The sequence below is a fragment of the Nicotiana attenuata genome, unplaced genomic scaffold (genome assembly GCF_001879085.1).
Source record: "Nicotiana attenuata strain UT unplaced genomic scaffold, NIATTr2, whole genome shotgun sequence".
Lineage (NCBI taxonomy): Eukaryota > Viridiplantae > Streptophyta > Magnoliopsida > Solanales > Solanaceae > Nicotiana > Nicotiana attenuata.
In genome coordinates this window covers 4,443-26,003 of record NW_017674743.1, presented here as the reverse complement: position 1 = coordinate 26,003, position 21,561 = coordinate 4,443, and the positions used below count along the sequence as shown (strand labels likewise).

Here is a 21,561-nt window from a genome sequence, read left to right as displayed (position 1 = left end):
GGGGGGGAAGCACGCGAACTGGACCAAGTGAAGTGCATCAAAGACGGAAGGCAAAGTATTAGTGAAAGAGGCACATATTGGACGGAGATGACAGATGTACTTTCATACACTCTTGAACGAAGAGGGAGACAAGAACATTGTCCTGGGTGATTTGAAGCACTCCGAGAGTTGTCGAGACTTTGAATTTTGTAGTTTATCAAGGTTATGGAGGTTGAGGGGCTATGTGTAAGATGGGCAGGGGAAGAGCAATCAGGCCAGATGAGATCCCGGTGAAATTTTGAAAGAACACCCTGGAATGGCTTACTAAGATGCTTGAAGAATGGAGGTGGAGTACGATGATTTTATTGTACATGAACAAGGGTAATATAAATAATTATAATAATTATATGGGTTCAAGATGCTTAGCCACACTATGAAAGTTTGAGAGAGGATGGTGAAAGTGAGGGTAAAGAGGAGTGTGTCTATTTTCGAGAACCAGCTCGTTTCATGCCGGGGTGATCGACCACATAGGCCATTCACCTTGATAGGAGATTGGTAGAGCAGTATAGGGATAGGAAGAGGGACTTGCATATGGTGTTCACTGGCTTAGAAAAAATATGCGGTAAAGTCACAAGGGAGGTTCTATGGAGATGTTTGGAGGCGAGCGGTGTGCTTGTAGCATGCACTAGTATATTTTATGGCATGTATGATGGAGCTAAGACTCGGTTTAGGTTAGTGGGAGGAGACTCAGAATACTTTTCAATCTTGATGGGTTTGCATCAAGAGTCAACTCTTAGCCAGTTTTTATCTATCTTGGCGATGGACGTGCTGACGCGATACATTTAGGGGGGAAGTCCCATGGTGCATGTTTTTGCAAATGACATAGTATAGGGATAGGAAGAGGGACTTGCATATGGTGTTCACTGGCTTAGAAAAAATATGCGGTAAAGTCACAAGGGAGGTTCTATGGAGATGTTTGGAGGCGAGCGGTGTGCTTGTAGCATGCACTAGTATATTTTATGGCATGTATGATGGAGCTAAGACTCGGTTTAGGTTAGTGGGAGGAGACTCAGAATACTTTTCAATCTTGATGGGTTTGCATCAAGAGTCAACTCTTAGCCAGTTTTTATCTATCTTGGCGATGGACGTGCTGACGCGATACATTTAGGGGGGAAGTCCCATGGTGCATGTTTTTGCAAATGACATAGTATTGATTAACGAGATACGTTGTTGAGTTAACGTGAAGCTAGAGATATGAAGACAGACCTTGAAGTCAGAGATTTAAATTGAGCAGGACCAAAACAGAATACTTGGAGTGCAAGTTTAGTAACGTGAACCATAGAGTGAAAGTGGAAGTGAGGCTTGATACACAAGTCATCCCCAAGAGAGGAAGTTTTAAGCATTTGGGATCAGTCATCCAAGGTATATGGGATATTGAAGATGATGGCATACATCATATAGGAGCTAGGTGAAAGAAATGGAGGCTCGCTTCTGGTGTTTTATGTGATAAGAATGTGCCACCGAAAATTAAAGGTAAGTTCTACAAAGTAGTGGTAGACCAACTATATTGTATGGGATGGAATGTTGACCCGAAGAACTTCAATGTCCAAAAGTTAAAAATAGTAAAAATGAGGATGTTAAGGTGGATGTGTGGGCATACCAGGAGACATAAAATTAAGAATGAAGATACTCGGGACAAGGTGGGAGTGGCCTCCGTTGTGGACAAATTGCGAGAGCGAGGCTGAGATGGTACGAGCATGTGAAGAGGAGATGTATAGATACTCCAGTGAGGATGTGCGAGAAGTTTGCCCCAGTGGATGTATAGCTCTTTCCCTTGTTATTGTTACTGCATATGTTACTATTTCCTTTTACATTTTTTCTTGAGCCGATGGTTTATCGAAGATAGTCTTTCTACCTTCACAAGATATGAGTAAGGTCTGTGTATGCACTGCCCTCCCCAGATCCCACTTGTGAGATTTTACTAGGTTTGTTGTTGTTGTTGATTAGATCTTAAATATATTACAAATGCTGGTTATGTTTTAAACAACAGCTCTAAAATGGCTACTGTGAAACAATTGACACTTACAAACGGAATAACAACCAGGACTAGTGAATTTGGTCTTCATGGCCCGACTTGAAATCTGCTTAATTCTTTGTCGTCGTTAGAGTAAATATTGTGTTAGGACATCTATTTTTACTTATAGCATTTCTTCAAAAACTGTAATCTGAATTGCTATGTTGCAGAAACTAAATTTACTAGTAATTTTAGTCTGAAAACTACATCATTTTAGGATCCATGAAATTTTGACAAGTATTTAGTTCGTCCAAGTTATGAAAGAAGTTGTTTACCTCGAAATTACGAGTAACAATTAAATTTGATTTGTGGTTTCAAAGATATGTGATTTAGTTCAATATCAATTAATAATCAAGAAGTATAAAGTATAGATGAAAGAAATGAATGAATCAAACCAGTGTTACCAAACAGTATCAGTCTCGAGCTTAGTGACCTCGAGATGAACCAAGAACAATAAAGAGAAAAGACAAGTCTGATGAACAACGTGCCAGAAAAATAAGATAGTATATTCTTTGCCAATGATTGGATGATCCTTACAAATGATTGTGGTCCCCTTTATATAATAGGGGAGTCCTAAATAAGGTACATTCCTATTTACAGTAAGGAATCTTATTGGGACAGCTGTCTAACCGCCTAGTACGGAATCGTACAATTCTATTCCGGGATTTGCGCCATGATTTTGGAGACGTGGCAGGAATCCCGCTCATTCTGTTACGAAGTCATAACGTTATTATTTCGGGGTCGAGCATACTCGGCTTCGGTATAAATCGTACTTCAATCTTCAGGCATTGCACTCTGTCTTCGAGCTCGAGTCTGGTCCATCGAGCTCGAGCTCGACCTTTCCTGAACTCGGGCTTAAAGCGATCCTTCGAATCCGGTAAATCGGGCATACCTGATTTCAACCGTATACAGAAGTAATGCTAATTAACCTAAATTTGGAGCTTATTAAGCGAACTTTAACCCTAAATACAGGTTTCATTTCAAAGAAACACTTTGCTTCAATATCATATCAAAGTGTGAAGTTATAGTCTAAGGATAATCTCATAAGTTAAACAATAAAAATGATTTATAAAATTATGTTATGGATATACTTTTAAGATGTTTATAGTATAAAACTCTGAAAAGCTTTATTTTTACAAAGAAGCATTTGAAAAATTAGATTTAAAACTACTTCCTTTCTAGAGCAGATTCCAACTTTAACGGATCAAATTCTTGTTAGGACCGGAAAAGCAGGTGTCATGCGGAAGCTAGCAAAGCAAACCTTGAACGACGATAAACCACAATAAAGAGAAATCTACCAAAAGAGACACAAACATTTAACGTGGTTCGGTCAACTGACCTACGTCCACAACGGAGATAAGCAATCCACTATAATAAAAAGAGAGTACAAAATTTCGAGAGAACAACCTCACGAAGAGGCAAACACAACTGACACATAACACTTGTCCCATAAAATTCTCCCCCTAAACAAGACTCTCAAGCCCCCTATGCTACATTGTGGATGCTACTGAATGCGAAGGAAGGATCCTCAATTTATAGAAGACCAAACCTTTTCCTACAAGAAAAAGGACTAGCCAAATATAGGAGATTTATAATTTCCTTTTACAAAAAGGAAAACCCAGTTAAGGTAATTATATTGTCCTTTTTCTTCAAGAGATAGGAAAACCAAATATTGGTAAGAAAATTATGGCAAACACCTAACAATCTCCCCCTTGGCCTGAATTTTCTAACAAAATAAACTCGATCCACCTTCTTCACATAGCCTTCAACAGGTCGCATCTCCAGATCTCCGCCACAAAGTTTGTCTCAACGTGCGTAGCACTCCGGTCAAATTTCTCAGACAAAAAATCACGATTATCGTCAAATATGTTGCAGCTAGAACTGAACCCGCCAAGATGAACCTGTCTTGAACCTCGCTCTAATACCACGTGTATTTGGTTTGGTTTGGGTTTAACTAAAAAAAGTCAAACTGAAACCAAACCAACCCGACATTATATGTATAGAAGTTTTAAATATATTTAATACATAAAAATATTTATTGTAGTGTAGTTTATAAATAGTTATTAAACTTTTTTATAGTTTTATCTTTTCACGTATTATTTCAAGCTTGGACTTATAATTTTTGGATGCTCCAATAAGTTTTATAGTTCATAAAAAAAACTCAAATAAACCTGAAACCAATATAAAATCAATACTAATGTTAATATAAGACATTTAATTCAATTATACTATGAATGAAAATAGTGTTGGATATTTATTTTTTAGTTTTTCCGTAGTTTAGATAAAATGCATAACTTATTTTTCTTTTAGTGTTTGGTCATGTAAATAATAGTACTTATTAGTCGTACTTATTTTAGCAACTTATTAGTAATTTTAAATTATGTTTATTTTCATTATGGCTTATTAACAATACTTATTTTATGCTATTTTATTATCTTTATTGTTGAATATTTTAGTACGATGCCATGACTCATCTCATATTTATGATATTTTATTGAAAAATACCTTATATAGTTCTATCTTACTAGGATTAAAGAAATATTTGGAGCACAAATTCTATATTTTGTGCTATAAAGACTTTATGAAAAAAAAACCGAAAAAACTCGAAAATCTGAAAAACTCGAGAAAAATCGAGATTGAAAAACCCGACTTTTATTGGTTTGGTTTGGTCTTTAAGTTTAATAACTCGATAGAATTGGTTTGGTTTGGTAATTAGAAAATCCGAACTAACCCGACCTATGTACGTCCCTAGCATATATATTGTCTTATGTGCGAGTAGATGCTAAACTATGGGATTCACCACTTATACGACCAAAAACGTTTAGGTAGATAACCTATTGTCTCAAAACATCGTGTGTTTGAATAAATTGTTAACCTAATAAATATTTTTAAGTGAATACTGTTATATATAGAATTCTATTTATGGTGAATGTCCATATTTAGAGAGATCCTAGGGTTTATTATTTGGTGGCTAAGTCAACCTCTCCCTATAAATAGAGGGTTCTATTCCATTGTAATTCATCCCAAAATTCAATAAGAATTCCCTCTCTCTCTTTCTCTGCAATATTGCTCTTGTTCTTTTATTGTTTCATAACACGTTATCAGCACGAGACTCTAACCAATTGAGTAGAAGCTTTGGGATTAAGCATAATGATTGTCAATTATTCCATGAACTTCCTTCATGATTAAATTCTGGATTTAAGGTAAGTATTTTACTTTATTTTTCTCTTTTAAATTCTTGAAATTCTATAATTTGATGTTATATACAAGCAAAGACAACAAAGTTTGATTATAACTCTAATGGAGTTTGTAAGAAATTATAACCATCTGAAGTGGTAAAAATTTCTATGTCTTGCCATGATCAAATTCATGTATGATTATGGGCACAAAAAGTGGAAACCCGTCCCACTGAATTTGCTCCATTCTCATTCCCTTAAGAGAATGTGATAGCAGTATGTGATAAGTCTAAAAAAAGACAAAATTATGTCTTCGTTTGCAAATTGAACATTTTGCAAACGAAATTTTTGTTCATCAATCTGCCTACATAGAAAAGGTATAGAAACAGTTTTACATGGATGGAGCACATCCATTAAGTACTCCGATGATTGTTCGATCACTTGATGTGAACAAGGATCCATTCCGACCTCAAGAAGAGAATGAAGAGCTACTTGGTCCTGAAGTACCATATCTTAGTGCAATTGGTGCACTAATGTATCTTGCCAATACTACAAGGCCTGACATAACTTTTTCAGTTAATGTCTTAGCAAGATATAGCTCGTCTCCCACAAGGAGACATTGGAATGGGATCAAACACATATTGCGGTATCTAAAAGGGACTACCGATATGGGCTTATTTTATGGCAACAATTGCAGTCCCGATCTTGTTGGTTATGCTGATGCTGGGTATTTATCTGACCCACACAAGGCTCGGTCTCAAACAGGTTATGTATTTACCTGTGGAGGCACTGTCATATCTTGGCGATCGACTAAGCAATCAATTGTGGCTACTTCCATCTAATCATGCTGAGATAATTGTTATTCATGAAGCAAGTCGAGATTGTGTGTGGTTGAGGTCTATAATACATCTTATTCGAGACAAATGTGGTTTGAAATGTGACAAACTACCCTCAATTGAAGGGAGGATTCATAAAAAGGGATAAGACAAAGCACATTTCACCAAAGTTATTTTTCACACATGATCTTCAAAAGAATGGTGATATCAATGTGCAACAAATTCGTTCAAGTGATAATATGGCTGATTTGTTCACAAAATCTCTACCAACTTCAACCTTCAAGAAGCTAGTGTACAAGATTGGGATGCGAAGGCTCAAGGATGTGAATTGATGCTCTCATCAGGGGGAGTTAATGCGCGTTGCACTATTTTTCCCTTACAAGGTTTTGTCCACTGGGTTTTCCTTGCAAGGTTTTTAACGAGGCAACCAATAGGCGCATTTCTAAACATGTGTACTCTTTTTCCTTTTCTAGAATTTTTTTTCCCATTGGGTTTTCTTTTAGTTAAGGTTTTAACGAGGCACATTATCTGTTGAATAGACATTCAGGGGGAGTGTTATAAATAGAATTCTATTTATGGTGAATGTCCATATTTAGAGAGATCCTAGGGTTTATTACTTGGTGGCTAAGTCAACCTCTCCCTATAAATAGAGGGTTCTATTCCATTGTAATTCATCCCAAAATTCAATAAGAATTCCCTCTCTCTTTCTCTGCAATATTGCTCTTGTTCTTTTATTGTTTCATAACAAATACAAATTAATTCTTCCATATGATTAACTATTGCTTTTATCCAAGAAAATTGACAGAATTCAGATTACATCAATATAAAGTTAATGTACGCGTCGGATTAACAGGGTGAATTTGAATGTCACTTTTCTTTTGGTTTTTACTAAATAAATAAATTCTAATAATTCATAGAAGTACGATAACTGATAATTTCCTTGAAATAGTTAATAATCACAGGGCCGGGAGTATTGTTCTCTAAATTATTTCGAGGATAAACTCCCAAAACCAAGCCAAAAGCAAGTTTAGAGCACTTACTTAAAACATACAGCACACATAATAATATATGCATTCACAACAGTACATTACATCGAACATTAGGCTTTTACTTTCATGTTAATCTTTATTTATTTCCTTCTCCTTTTTTGTTTTTTTTTTTCCTACTCATTATCAGAATGTACTGTTATAGAGTCAAAAATACTCTTGGAATATTAGCAAATTGAAAAGTAAAGTACCCAAAAGGAACTTAGGCAAAAGAGTACTGTAAGAACATTTCCTAAAAGTCATCTCCACCGTAGTCACCATCGTCGTCGGCGAGATCATCCTCCACCTTCTCCGCCACGTCATCGGCGATTTTGTCCTCCAAGAGGTCGACGCCTTCCACCAACGCCACTCCACCCAATACCCCTGCTACTGCACCCACAGCCAATCCTGTCCCCATCCCCCCAAACTTGCTCTTCTTTTTCTCCTCTTCGTAACCGTATCCACCAGATGGCTGCCCGTAGCTTCCCTCCCCGTATGCCGGCTGCCCGTAGCTTCCTCCCGGCTGCCCGTAAGGAGGAGTTGTGGCGCTGTAAGGATAACCAGACGGAGGCGCAGTGTACGGAGCACCATAGTCCCTGCCGTAAGGTTGCGACGGGGGCGGGACACCGTACGGAGGTGCATAATACGCATCCGGTGCACGATAGCGTGGCTCTCGTACACTAACCTCCACTTGTACCTTTCCCTGAGGGCGACCAGAAGGGCGTTTGAGCTGGAGCGTGTACTCCAGCTCACCACCTATGCCAACATCATCGACGACCTTGCTAAGAGGAAGCTTAGCGGATCCGATGAGAGGCTTAGTGTCCTCGACAGCGTTCGCATGAACGATGTCGACGTACAAGGTGGAATCGTCGATCGGAGAATTCAAATGGACGACGAGCTTTTCATTCCAGTAAGGAGATGTATCGCCGTCTTCGTCGACTTTAGTAGAGCATTTAGCGTTGGGATCAACCCAAACAACTGCGTACGGCTTCAGGGGACCGTAACGCCAGTTGACGTTCTTCAAATCGTTGGCTGAAGTTATCTTTACTTCAACTTCGTATCGTGATCCCATTTTCACAAGGGAAATAGTACTCTAGACTCTAGAAGGCGCTATATGTATATATGTTGAGAAACAATAGTAATTAGCTAGCAGTGTGGGTAAACGTTGATTCTGGAGTTAAGTATTTATAGCACGTAATCCAACATAATTGACGTTTATGAAATACAGCAACCAATGGAATTTGTTTGTCCGAAGTTCCATTTGTATCCTTTGGTCTAATTGCTTGACATTATTTTTTCTACAGGAATTATTCAAATTTTAATCGCTTATATAAAGTGACATTTCCGAATCCTGTATCTGATCAATAATATTATATAAAAGGGAAAAAAGAGAATACTCTTACAGCTTGTTTGAATGGTTGTCACCTGTTGTATTGAATTGTTACTTTAAATACGATATTTATTTTTGATTATTACTTAAATTTTATTGTATCGTATCGGTAAATTCGTCGTTACATAACGACGAAATGTGTCACTTTATGTAACGATCGATTTGATGTGGTCGCGTCGTTACCTTATTTTTTCCTCTCATTCTCACCCTTTATTATTATTAAATAATTTATTTTATCATTTACCTACTTTTTTACATAAAATAATTTTACCACCAAGAGTAACAATTATAAAGCTAGGTTGTTGTTTTGGATGATTCTGGTTGTTGGCGCATCTTTAAGGTGCTTATGATTTTTTGTTGAAATACTGTGTTTTCAAATTTCTTTCATTATATTGGTCTTCTATGCTATAACAATTTTCATTTCTTTCGTATGAAATCAATTTCAAAGACTATTTTTATTTTTATTTTTAAAATCAATTCTTCAAGTTGTAGACATAAATCAATTCAACCTAATTCTATCTACACACTACTAAAACAGTTGAAAATAATAAATGCTTCATTGAGAAGCTAAATAGCGTGAGAATAGTTATTACATAGGGATTCAAAAAAGGGAATTGTAGTTATCAATATATTTTGGTAACCTAAATAATTAATACATAAATATATGGCAATCTCTCCGATTCTTTTGGAATGGAGAAGAGAAAATTAGGAAAAATATTTACTGGAAAAAAATATTGTAATAGAAAATTAGGAAAAAAATTTACTGGAAATTTTTTTACTGGAAAACCATATCCAAACCAGATATTCTCACTTGTTGGATGAAGAGTTCATGAACAGAATTTTGGGTAAACGAAATGAATGCATTGAAGAATGTAAAGTCTTCTTTGAGAAGTGTAAAGGGTTCATTGAAGATTGTGATTCAAATTAAAATAAGAGAGAAGTAAATGGGAACACAATTAATAACCCTAACCCTAGAGATATTCAAACCATACTATAAATACAACTACATTATTAATATCATCATCCAAATTATCTACTCTAACTCAAAATTCTGTGAAAATAACAATGTAAAGAACCCCAACAAAAAAAATTGTCGATGAACCTCTTCATGGTTCACCCATTAACCACAACATCCTCCACCAGGATGTAAGAAACAAGTTAAAAAATCTGAAGACTGAGACAAACCTACTGATGCTTAGGTTGACAAGGGAAATTGGAGCGGACTATGTGAAAAGACTTCTTCTTGATTCATACCCTCTCACTTGCTGTTATGATATGCTTGAGGAATTGCTCGCTGAGCAGGATGAAGATAGCGATACTCCTGTTATCGTTATAAGCAGTGACACCGAAGCCGCCTCTAAGGCATCAAAATCTGTTAATCAAAAGACTGAGTAGAGTAAAAGATTGGAAGATAATTTTAGCATACCATGCTAATAATATGGCATGCATAACAAAACCACTTGAAAAATCAACTTTTTACTCTACTCAGTCTTTCGATTAACAGATTTTGATGCCTTAGAGGCGGCTTCGGTGTCACTGCTTATAACAATAACAGGAGTATCGTTATCTTCATCCTGCTCAGCGAGCAATTCCTCAAGCATATCATAACAGCAAATGAGAGGGTATGAATCAAGAAGAAGTCTTTTCACATAGTCTGCTCCAATTTCCCTTGTCAACCTAAGCATCACTAGGTTTGTCTCAGTCTTCAGATTTTTTAACTTGTTTCTTACATCTTGGTAGAGGATATTGTGGTTAATAGGTGAACCATGATGAGGTTCATCGACAATTTTTTTTGTTGGAATTTTTTCCATTGTTATTTTCACAAAATTTTAAATTAGAGTAGATAATTTGGATAATGATATTAATAATGCAGGTGTAACAGCGAAATAGCTAGAATGAAAATTTCTTGTTATCAACGCTTTTAGGCCTGGTCAGGCACAGTAATTATCTTCACCGAGAAAAATCTAGATCCCCAAGGGAAGAAACGGACAAAGGGGCCATTAGTGGGTGGCATGAAACGTGTTATAAGAATTAAATAAAGGTAAAGGCATGGATTAGGCTGGGGAAAATGAGTTCAATTTGACATAGGCTTTATCCAATCCTCTGGCGAGGGAGGTTTATTTTGAAGCATATTCGGTTGTTTTTGACAGTGACGTTGGCTGAATTTTGTGCAAGCGGTATCCGTCAACTTTTCTTATTTACATTTGCAAGGAAAATTTGGATGTATTTGTAATTTGAATCTGTGATCATTATTTATTTTATATTATTTTCAAACGTTGTCAGTCGATATTCTTGTATTTACATAATACTGTACCTTCTAGAAAGGAACTTTCTGATAAAGCAGTAGCAGATGATATTGCTTAATTAAAAGTATTTCCACCACTGGTTTTAGATACACGGTATAAACACGGATTTCTTTATGGACCTTTTCATCTATGTCACTTCTGATCATTTGTTTGCTTCTGTTTGCAAAATTGACTGGCAAATTATACAATTATTTTTTCTCCCTAGCTAATTCCATTTGCAACTAGAATAATTGGAAAAGGAAAGGCAACGATAGGTTTTCTTTAGCTCTTCTCCGTTGTATGGGTCAGAATCCGATCTCACGGTAATTAACGGAGTTAATCTCGTCTTGAGCTAATCCATAATTAATAAGTGGTATGGCCACTTATTCATAAAAGGATTCGACTCTTGTCCGATTTAATCTACGAGGGCACGGCTCATTCATTCCCCCATGGGGACGGAACCTCAGCGTGGCCACGGCCATTTATTGCCAGCTCACGAAGCTCACATCTATAAATACTAAGAGTGGAAGCCCTAGAAAGGGGGCTGCTTCTTCACCACTATGGATAAGAGAGAGAGAGAGAAGAGAAAAATATACCCATCTTATGGGAAGAGAAAACACCATTGTAAGGCTCTGAACCTCTTCATGGAGAGGCAGACCAAACCAATATTATCAATAAAAGCTGTTAAGATTTCTTCTCCTAACCTTGAGTACTTATTTTCATGTTCTTCGCTTGGTCCAATGGATTATTACGATTTGCTATGATTTTCCCGTAACTTATCTGTATTGTTTTGCACTCATAAAGCACATGATAACTTTTGAGCAAACAATTTGGCGCCGTCTGTGGGGATTTCATAGCAAAATCGCGTAGTTCTTCCATGGACCAAAAGGAAAGAAACACCGGAAAAGGAAGAACAACCCTGCATAAACAAGCCAAAGCGGCATATCAGGCCGATGGAACTCGAAGATCTCAAATCAAGATCTAAGTCCTCTCTCTATCTCTCCGATCTCAGATAGTGCAAACAAAAAGAAGTCCCCCCCCCCTCCCCCCCTCCTAAGGGAAGGTCTCTGTAAGGCATCTCCCACATCCCTGATACGAGCTCCGGCCAGAAACCGGCACGGAGATATCTCGAGCCGAGAGTCGCCTCAAGACAGCCTATAAACCCTGGTTGGGAAGACAACGGATGAGCCGCTCAAGGTCTCGAATCCAAACCGAGCTTCAGCACTCAATACCCACAATATGGGACTCAGGCCATGAGCCTTCGTCATCAAGATCGACAAAGTTCAACAACAGTTGAACTGGGACTCAGGCCATGAGCCTTCGCCATCAAGATCGACAAAATTCAACAATAGTTGAACTGGGATTCAGGCTATGCGCCTTCGCCAGTAAGTTCAACTACGGTTGAACCAAGATTCAGGCTATGCGCCTTCGCCAGTAAGTTCAACTACGGTTGAACCAAGACTCAGGCTAAGCGCCTTCGTCATTAAATCAAGGCTATGCGCCTTCGCCAGCAAGTTCAACTACGGTTGAACCAAGACAGACTATGCGCCTTCACCAAAAAAGTTCAACTACGGTTGAACCGGGACTCAGGCTACCCNGTCAGTATCTGTTTTAATCTCAAGATCTTCATGAAGAATGGTAATTTGCTTCAATTAATTGTAATGAATCATAACTGGGCCTTTGTCGTTGGCCCAGTTATGCCAAATGCCCCCTTTTGCCGATTATGCATGCATTCTGGGCTTCGTGAGAGCCCAGTCTTCCTTCGTATTATGATATGGAAGCCTTTAATAGACCATTGGGCCAGCTGCCAGCCCAGGATCTTTCAGCCAAATACTTGATTTATTTCAATCCTAACCCTTCTAATTATTAAGTTTAGTTTGAACATTAGCCTAAAATAAATTCAAATTCCTTTAAGTCTTTTATTAATTCATCAGTCCTTTTTAAAATTAGATTGAGGTGTGCCATCAAAATTAATCTATGGCCCTCACATGTTATGATTAGACATTAGGACAAATATTCGTAGAAAGGCCTTTAGGCGCGTAAAATACTATTGTGATTGTGTACACGTTCGCGTGACATGATTGCAATTCTAAAAACCAATCCGGAGTATGCGTTTGCGCAACTTCGAACAAACTTTCTTAATAATAAAATGGATTTTTCATAAGCTACTAATTAAATTTAGTTCATATAGTCCGAGGTGCGCCATCCACCGTTTAATCATACATGGGCCTCGTATTAATGTCATAACATAGATATAAAAATGATAAATGTTCGTAGTTTGCTTTAGGCACGTTTAATATACTATCGTGGTTGTGGACACGTTCGCGTGACATGATTACGATTTCTAAAAACAAAACCGGAGTATGCGTTCGCTCAACTTCGGCCAAATTCTCTTAATAATAATAAAGCGTTATTAATTGTGAACACGTTCGCGTGACATGACTTTTGACGCACCAAACAAATGGGTACACGTACGTGTGACCCATTTCAAGATAATTTTCTTAATTTAAAAAGCATTAAAAGGTAAATTCACATAGGTTCTAAAATCAGTAATTAAACAATTTGATTAAGCCAAGTATGATCAAAGTGACCGTGCTAAAACCACGGAACTCGGGAGTGCCTAACACCTTCTCCCGGATTAACGGAATTCCTTATCCGGATTTCTGTGTTCGCAGACTTAAATAGAGTCAAATCTTTCCTCGATTCGGGATTCTAAACTGGTGACTTGGGACACCATAAATTATTCCAAGTGGCGACTCTGAATCTAATAAATAATCCCGTTTCGATTGTCACTTTAATTGGACAAACTCCCTTACACCCTTTCGGGGTAGTAAAAAGGAGGTGTGACACATACTTCATAAGGCAAAGCACTGCCTTTCCTTGTATGAGACTAAGCATTGTCTCCACTCCTTGCATAGGGATAAACAGTGCCCTCTACATACTGCATAAGGCAAAGCACCGCATTTCCTTGCATGATACTAAACACTGTCTTCATTCCTTGCATGAGGCTAAGCACTGCCTCCATACTGCATAAGGCGAAGCACTGCCTTTTCTTGAATGAGACTAAGCACAACCTTTCCTTGCATGAGACTAAGCATTGCCTCTATTCCTTGCATGAGGCTAAGCACTGCCTCTATTATTACATAAAGCTAAGAATTGCCTTCCCTTGCATGAGATTAAGCATTGTCTCCGTTCCTTGTATGAGGCTAAACACTGTCTCCATTATCTCATAAGGATAAGCACTGCCTTTTCTTGCATGAGAGTAAGCATTGTCTCCACTTCTTGCATCGGGCTAAGCAATGCCCTCATCTCATACAAGACTAAGCCTTGTCTTTTCTCGCTCTCGCATATGACTAAACATTACCTATTTCCTCTATCAAACAACTGATATCACCGTATCTTTTCATTTCATGGGCTGAAACATCGCCACATTGTCTGAAGGCGTCATAGTATGAGGGCATCATCCTCATAGTCTACAGACACTATTCCATGCCTGAGGATCTCTCGAAATTGCATATCATTATTCAAAGGTGTCATAGTCTAGAGGCACCATCCTTATGGACCAAGGACATCATTTCATGTCCTGCGAATCCCTTATCATACGCCTCATGGTCCAGGACATCATAATCTAAGGACATCATCCTCATTGTCCAAAGATAACTCTCATGGTCCGAAGGGAATTTGCATCATGTTTAAATTTTTTCAATAACCCCATATATATTCACGTACATCGTGTTTTATGTTTTGTAGGTAATTCGAGAGGTAACCATTCTACAAAAAGGAGCAATTGTCGCTCTGGTTTCCGCTAAGACTCGCCCGCACCGAGTTGAAAAAGTAAGGCCATCAATTATATTATAGCTAAGGCCATCGCCGCCAACGGTCGACCTAGATTCGACTACGGTGAGTAAACGACTCGACGACAGTCGAAAGTCGCCCACATGGCTAAGGCCATCGCTGCCAACGGTCGACCTAGATTCGACTACGGTGAGTAAACGACTCAACGACAGTCGAAGTCGCCTACATGGCTAAGGCCATCAATTATATTATGGCTAAGGCCATCGCCGCCAACGGTCGACCTAGATTCGACTACGGTGAGTAAACGACTCGACGACAGTCGAAGTCGCCTACATGGCTAAGGCCACCAACTATATTATGGCTAAGGCCATCGCCGCCAGCGGTCGACCTAGATTCGACTGCGGTGGGTAAACGACTCGACGACAGTCGAAGTTGCCTTTATGGCTAAGGCCGTCGATTCCATCACGACTAAAGTCGTCGATCTAAATTCGACTAGGGCCGCCAACGCCGACGGTCAACAAAAAGCGCAACAAAAGCTCTAAAGAACGAAAGAGAAACAGTGACACAAAAAAAAGGGGGGAAACAGAAGTCATATTTCATTTATCTCCAAAAGATATACATATAACTGGCCTTAGAAAAGGCCCCATCTACACAAGAAATATATATACATACAAGCCCTAAGAGCCTTCACCACCCCTCCCGTCACGACCCGCCGGGTCGCCGTCCAGTCCGTTGCCATCTCCAGACTGATAAGCCTTGGAAATCCACGAGCTGGAGTCCAAACGGTTGACGTCCTCAGAATTACAGCCCTCCCTACCAGGCGAGTCGGAGCCATAACCGGCCGCTTCACGAGCAACACGGGTCAAGTGTCGTTGCCTTTCAACTTCCGCCTCGGAAGCTCGACCTGCCGCCAAAAACTCCTAAAAAACGACCAACCTGGCGTCATGATACACCCACATCTCGTGCGCCTCACGATGCACGGCATCCTGTGAGGCAGTTCGCCTGAGAACCTCAACTTCGGCCATCCTAGCATCAAGCTCAGTTGTAAGGGCCGTGACCTGGGCCCGCAGTTCCGCAGTTCCGCAACCTCCGCCGCCACCCCACGGCTTATCTCCAAGTCCTCCTCTTTTGACTGAAGGAGGGTTTCCAGCTCGATATTTCGAGCCAAAGCAGCCATCGGCTGCTCATCAATCTCCTTCAGCTCAGCCGTTCTCTTCTTCAAAAGAGCCTCTGATTCCTCAAGGCCCTCACGGAACGTCCGGAACTGGGGGTCCTGCTTAAGCATGTCTGCCAACGCCTGATGCTTGGCACGAACCTCTTTATACTTCTTCGCCATTTTGGTGAAAGTGGCCGCTTTCTTTTGTTCACGCCACCTCCTCTCCACCGTCGACAGTGAAATCAATCACCAGACCTCCGGGCCGAGGAACTACCTCGTCAACCGACGGAACTTCTCCGGTCTCTATCTGTTCTGCACCTCCCATTGCCGGAGGTGGCCCTTCAACTACCGGAAAATCTATCAGAAGAGCATCGTGGGAAGAACTGCCTGCCATTGTTGATCTACTAAAGAGAAAGGGATAGAATTCGGTGGGCAAGACAAAGGTTATCACAATCAAAGGAAAGAAAGGAGAAGATGAATTAGCAGAATGAAAAAGTTACCTCAGAATCTCTCTCAGATGAACAATGAAGATATGAGAAATGAATGCCTCAACCGACCTTTATAGGCAACATAAATGGCTTTTACGAAACCAAATAGCCATCGTTAACTGCACGACCAACCGTAAAACGGTTCGGTTCTGCCGAAGCATGCGTCATTATGACAAGCTCCACGAAGCGGCTTCTCAGCCATCCACCAACGTCCCGTCGTCAGAACAATCGCAACGCCCTGCGAACGCTGAAAGAATGTGCCGTACACCTTCAAAATTCTGGACGTGACCAAATATGTACCCGGCGCATACTCATTGCCTACGGCCATCCCCAATATATGAAAGGCTACGGCCATATCTAATATATGAAAGGCTCTCCAATATATGAAAGGCTACGGCCATCCCTAATATATGAAAGGCTACGGCCATCTCTAATGTATGAAAGGCTCTCCAATATATGAAAGGCTACGGCCATCCCCAATATATGAAAGGCTACGGCCATCTCTAATGTATGAAAGGCTCTCCAATATATGAAAGGCTACGGCCATCTCCAACATGTAAACGGCTAAGGCCACCGCCGTCAATAAGTCGACCCCCTTATTCGAGTTTTTTCAAATCACAATCGATGAAGTCCGCTCATCGAGCTCGGCCGAAACACGACCTCAATAAGCGGAGGGACTAACTGTATGGGTCAGAATCCGATCTCACGGTAATTAACGGAGTTAATCTCGTCTTGAGCTAATCCATAATTAACAAGTGGTATGGCCACTTATTCATAAGAGGATTCGACTCTTGTCCGATTTAATCTACGAGGGCACGGCCCATTCATTCCCCCATGGGGACGGAACCTCAACGTGGCCACGACCATTTATTGCCAGCTCACGAAGCTCACATCTATAAATACTAAGAGTGAAAGCCCTAGAAAGGGGGCTGCTTCTTCACCACTATTGACAAAAGAGAGAGAGAAGAGAAAAATATACCCATCTTATGGGAAGAGAAAACACCATTGTAAGGCTCTGAACCTCTTCATGGAGAGGCAGACCAAACCAATATTATCAATAAAAGTTGTTAAGATTTCTTCTCCTAACCTTGAGTACTTATTTTCATGTTCTTCGCTTGGTCCAATGGATTATTACGATTTGCTATGATTTTCCCGTAACTTATTTGTATTGTTTTGCACTCATAAAGCACATGATAACTTTTGAGCAAACACTATTCTCAATTAAAACATTCTTTATTGCTCCTAAGGATGTCGCCTAGTGATCAACAAAGTGAGTAAAAACAATGAATAAGGATTAAAATTGCAATAGAGACAAAATTCAGAAATAATTGAAGTGCACGCAAGCTGGCTCGAATATTAATATTATTATGAACAATGGAAAGTCCTTTTCTTGGAGAGAACTGAAAATCCTAAAATGAGCTGATTTAGGGTTCAAGAGAGGAACCAGTTACTAAGACATCTAACTTTTAATTTTTCAATATGAGAGATATCAAAAATCGGCCTAAGTGAGAAACTAAAAGAGAAAAATCTACGATTTTCTTTTAACTCTAAAAAAACAGTACAATTTCAAGTTGGATGAACCAGCATAACTTGGTAACAAAAACATAGTCCTAATCTAAAGGAACATGCCAAAGAGTGACTAAATTTCTAGTCTAACTCAAACATGAGAACATTTACAAAATCAACAAAAGAATTTACAATGCATAAGCCCAAGAAAGAGAAAAGACCAAAAAAAAAAAAAAAAATCTGATCAAATTCAGAAAAGTAAAGAAGAGAGAATTCACAAGATCAAGAAAATTATGATCTTCACTATGACCAACTTGTCCTACGGCCATGTTTACCAGTTGGTCCATTCATAACACTTGTTGGAGAAGTTGGTCTTTCACTTGCAACAGTTTTCTCACTAAATCTTCTTACATATTCCTTCTTCTTTTTTGGCCTTTTTGTCTTTGTGCTTGAACTTGAGTTTCCACCTCTAATTGTAGGAATCATGTACCATCCAATTGAAGTACACATTATTGCAAATGACCTTCCATATATAGCCAAAAAAACCAATATCAATATTATAGTCATTGGCAAATAAAACAAAGGTTTCTTCAAATTTTCCCACTTGAATTTCCAAGAAATGCTCTTCTTTAGCCTTCTCTTGGAATCAACTTGCAATTCTTTTCCTTCATTTGCTTCGCTAGTCGCCTGAGATTGTATTTTTTCAGTGGTTTGCTTGCTCTCGTCATCATTTGTTGTCTGCTTCTTGTCCTTCAACTTAACAACAATGGGCTTGACATCATTGGAATTCGAAAAGACGAAACGAACGAAAGAGATATCATCAGGGCCAATTTGTGAATAAATCCTCTGTTTCTTGTCTTCAAGATCAGCTAAAAGTGCTGAGAATTTGTCAAGACCTCGGTCTGAATAAGGGTTATTCTTGTTACTAGACCTTGTTCTTGACAAGTTCTTTTTTGATCTTTTTGGAGTTGAACAAGGGCTTAAATTTTCCGTATCATCTTCATCTTGATGATGAAAAGATCCACAAATAAATGGATTAACCATTTTAGAAATAAAAAAAACCAGAATAATACAAAAGGGAAATTTTTGGGTATGGAGAATATGAATGTGTATTTTTGGAGTGGATATTGACCTTTGGTTGTGGGATTGTATGTTTTGTGTGTGTAAAGAAAAAGAGAGGTAGAATGAGCTTATTTATTAGGGTCCGTTTGGAAGACCTGATCTAAGCGGGAATAGGGAATAGTCAAATCAAAAATGGGGGACTTGAATATAGTTTTTATTATAAAAATAATAAGTCTATAGAAGCTTCTTTGAGGACATCGAGGGTGTTTGACTTCCTAATTCTTGCGAAAGAGGTAATTTGCAAGGAAATTATTGCATATTAAATCATTGTTCAAGTGTATATAGGAAATTGAATTGGTCCAGATCTGCCATATTGATATTGTATTATATACTCTCGAATTTCATTAGAAAATGGTTAATAGCATGTTTGGTCAAGCTTCTAAAATCAGTTTATTTTGAGAAATACTTTTTTTTAAATATTTTTGGTGAGAAGATGTTTGTGTTTTGATAAATTAATTTGAAAAAGACTTTTCAGTAGCAATTAGTGTTTGGCTAAGCCTTTAAAAGGTGTTTCTCAAATGTATTTTTCTCAAAAATGCTTTTCAAATAAGTACTTTCGGAGAAAAACTACTTTTTTCTGCTTCTCAAAAATTGCTTCTGCTTAAAAATATTTTTTTCTTCCAAAAGCTTGGGCAAATGCCTCAACTTGAAAAAAAAAAGTTTTTTTGCCTTGGAGAAGCTTGGCCAAACAGGCTATAAAAGTTAATTTATCCTTTTATTATATATACTACTCCCTCCGTTTCAATTTATGTGAACCTGTTTCACTGGCACGGAGTTTAAGAAAAAATGAAGACTTTTGCAATTTGTGGTCCTAAACAAGTTAAAAAGGGGCCCAGAGTATTTGTGTGGTTATAAAAGCTTCTCATTAAGGGTAGAATTGTAAGTTTAAGCTAAATTGTTTCCAAATTTAGAAAGGGGTCATTCTTTTTTTAACGGACCAAAAAGGAAATAGGTTCACATAAACTGGAACGGAGGGAATATTCTTTTTCTCCCCGCTGAAGTTTTTAATGATTCAAAAAACATCATCAACTTTCAAAAATGCACAACTACGCCCACCCCTCTTTACTCTTTCTCTCTTTTTCAGCTAAGTCAGTCATTAACAAATCATTAGGGTGTAAAGCACTACTTTCTCGCTCGTAATTATGGATCCCGGAAATTAAGAGGAAAGTATTGTCAAAAATTAATATTTCCTTTTTACTACTAATAAGTAGTATAGTAATAAATTTGCTAGGTCCTTTTTAAAAATAAAATAAAAAACTTTTTTTTCTACTTCCAAACGCTATCCCACGTTTTGTAAATCATCATATAGAACCTTATAATTATCTTATCACATTACATAACCGATGGCTGTCTTTCGCAAGATGATTTTGTCAAGAATTGACCTTTACACAAGCCTTAACTCTTCTTAAATCCTTAGCTTATAAACCTACAGGAAAGAAAAAGAGAAAATATTTGTAACTCTTAAATCCAAGCAAAAGATTTTCGACCAAGTAATCAATTTTACCCGTCAGAAAATTAATACTTCACGTAAAGAATTTAATGTTGCATCTGAATAGTTATTATAATCAGTTAATCACCTATAGCTATATAGGTAGTAGAACAGCCATAGGGGGGGGGGGGGACTAGATGGCATGAAATTAGGTAGGTTATCAATCTATAATCTCATTAAATATTAGATAAAGGAAACAATTAATATCCTCTTTACTTTATGTGTTTGAACTTTGAAATATGAAAATAATCCAAAGAACAAAAAAAATTATTTTCGTTCTTTTTATGTCAAGTCCTAAAAATATTAGAACATTTATCAGAGAAATCAAGTTAAGTTGATTGTGACTGTTATCAATCGAACACTATTGAACAATTAAGATAAAATTTGTACTTAATTAGGATAAGTGCAGGGCCTCCCTAACGGTCAGCCGCCAAACAAAGCTGCAAGCTCAAAATATAGTGAAGTTTTATCTGTTCGACACGTAATATTTTGAATATTTACGTATATAAACTATATTTACGCACATTTATTATGAGATCTGGTGTTTGTAGACAACTTACTTGGAAAATTACAAAGAAACAAACGAAGTGAAATCATGGTCAATATAATAGTAGGTGTTGTGTACCATGAACTTTGCCGTACCCTTACAGAGCAGTATTCTATCGAGGTTAGACAGATTTAGGATTTAAGTTTTATGGATTTAATATTAGCATTAAACCCATTGTATTTTTAATGATAAGGGTTCATATTGCTATATGTTGCAATATTAATGAATTTTTACACATAAATTTACGTTACGCACTAAAAGTACTAGGTTCAATTGAATCCGGTACCAATACCTTGCATCCACATGTGCTATCAAGTACCAATAATATATATTTTCTTAATTTCTTGAACATTTTCTAATAGTTGTCTTGACTTGCACCCAAAAAGAAAAGAAAAAATTAGCAGAACTTTTTGGGTTTGTCTTTTGGTTATTTTCTTACTTAGCTGTACTGTTGCCTTTTTTTTTGAAATTTCTAGTTACAAAAAGTGCAAATAAGATGAAGAGAAATTTTTTTTATGGATATAGCGGGAAAGAAAAATGAAAAGTTATCATGTCACATACTGCCCCCATTTCCTGTATTTATTTGTTAAATTAAACATTTAATTTGAGTAAGTAGGTTTAACATTGACTGGTTACATTATACGATGTGCCCATTCAGGAAATCTATTGATTCAGCTTAAGTATCCCCCATCC

At 38.0% G+C, this 21,561-nt stretch overlaps 2 protein-coding genes across 2 annotated transcripts; both read right to left on the bottom strand.

The window, feature by feature from the left end:
- Positions 1-6,985: 6,985 nt before the first annotated feature.
- On the bottom strand, positions 6,986-8,490 carry LOC109219210 (protein SRC2). Its single transcript, XM_019383652.1, has one exon. It carries the CDS (start codon positions 8,160-8,162, stop codon positions 7,344-7,346), a length of 819 nt encoding a protein of 272 aa, XP_019239197.1. The 5' UTR covers positions 8,163-8,490; the 3' UTR covers positions 6,986-7,343.
- A 9,523-nt stretch (positions 8,491-18,013) lies between these two features.
- LOC109219205 lies at positions 18,014-18,754 on the bottom strand. Its single transcript, XM_019383647.1, has one exon. The coding sequence runs from the start codon at positions 18,752-18,754 to the stop codon at positions 18,014-18,016; it is 741 nt and encodes a 246-aa protein (XP_019239192.1).
- Positions 18,755-21,561: the final 2,807 nt, after the last annotated feature.

Excerpts from the sequence above, each read along its gene's own strand:
- LOC109219210 (XM_019383652.1), bottom strand. The coding sequence starts at position 8,162 with ATGGGATCACGATACGAAGTTGAAGTAAAGATAACTTCAGCCAACGAT.
- LOC109219205 (XM_019383647.1), bottom strand. The coding sequence starts at position 18,754 with ATGGTTAATCCATTTATTTGTGGATCTTTTCATCATCAAGATGAAGAT.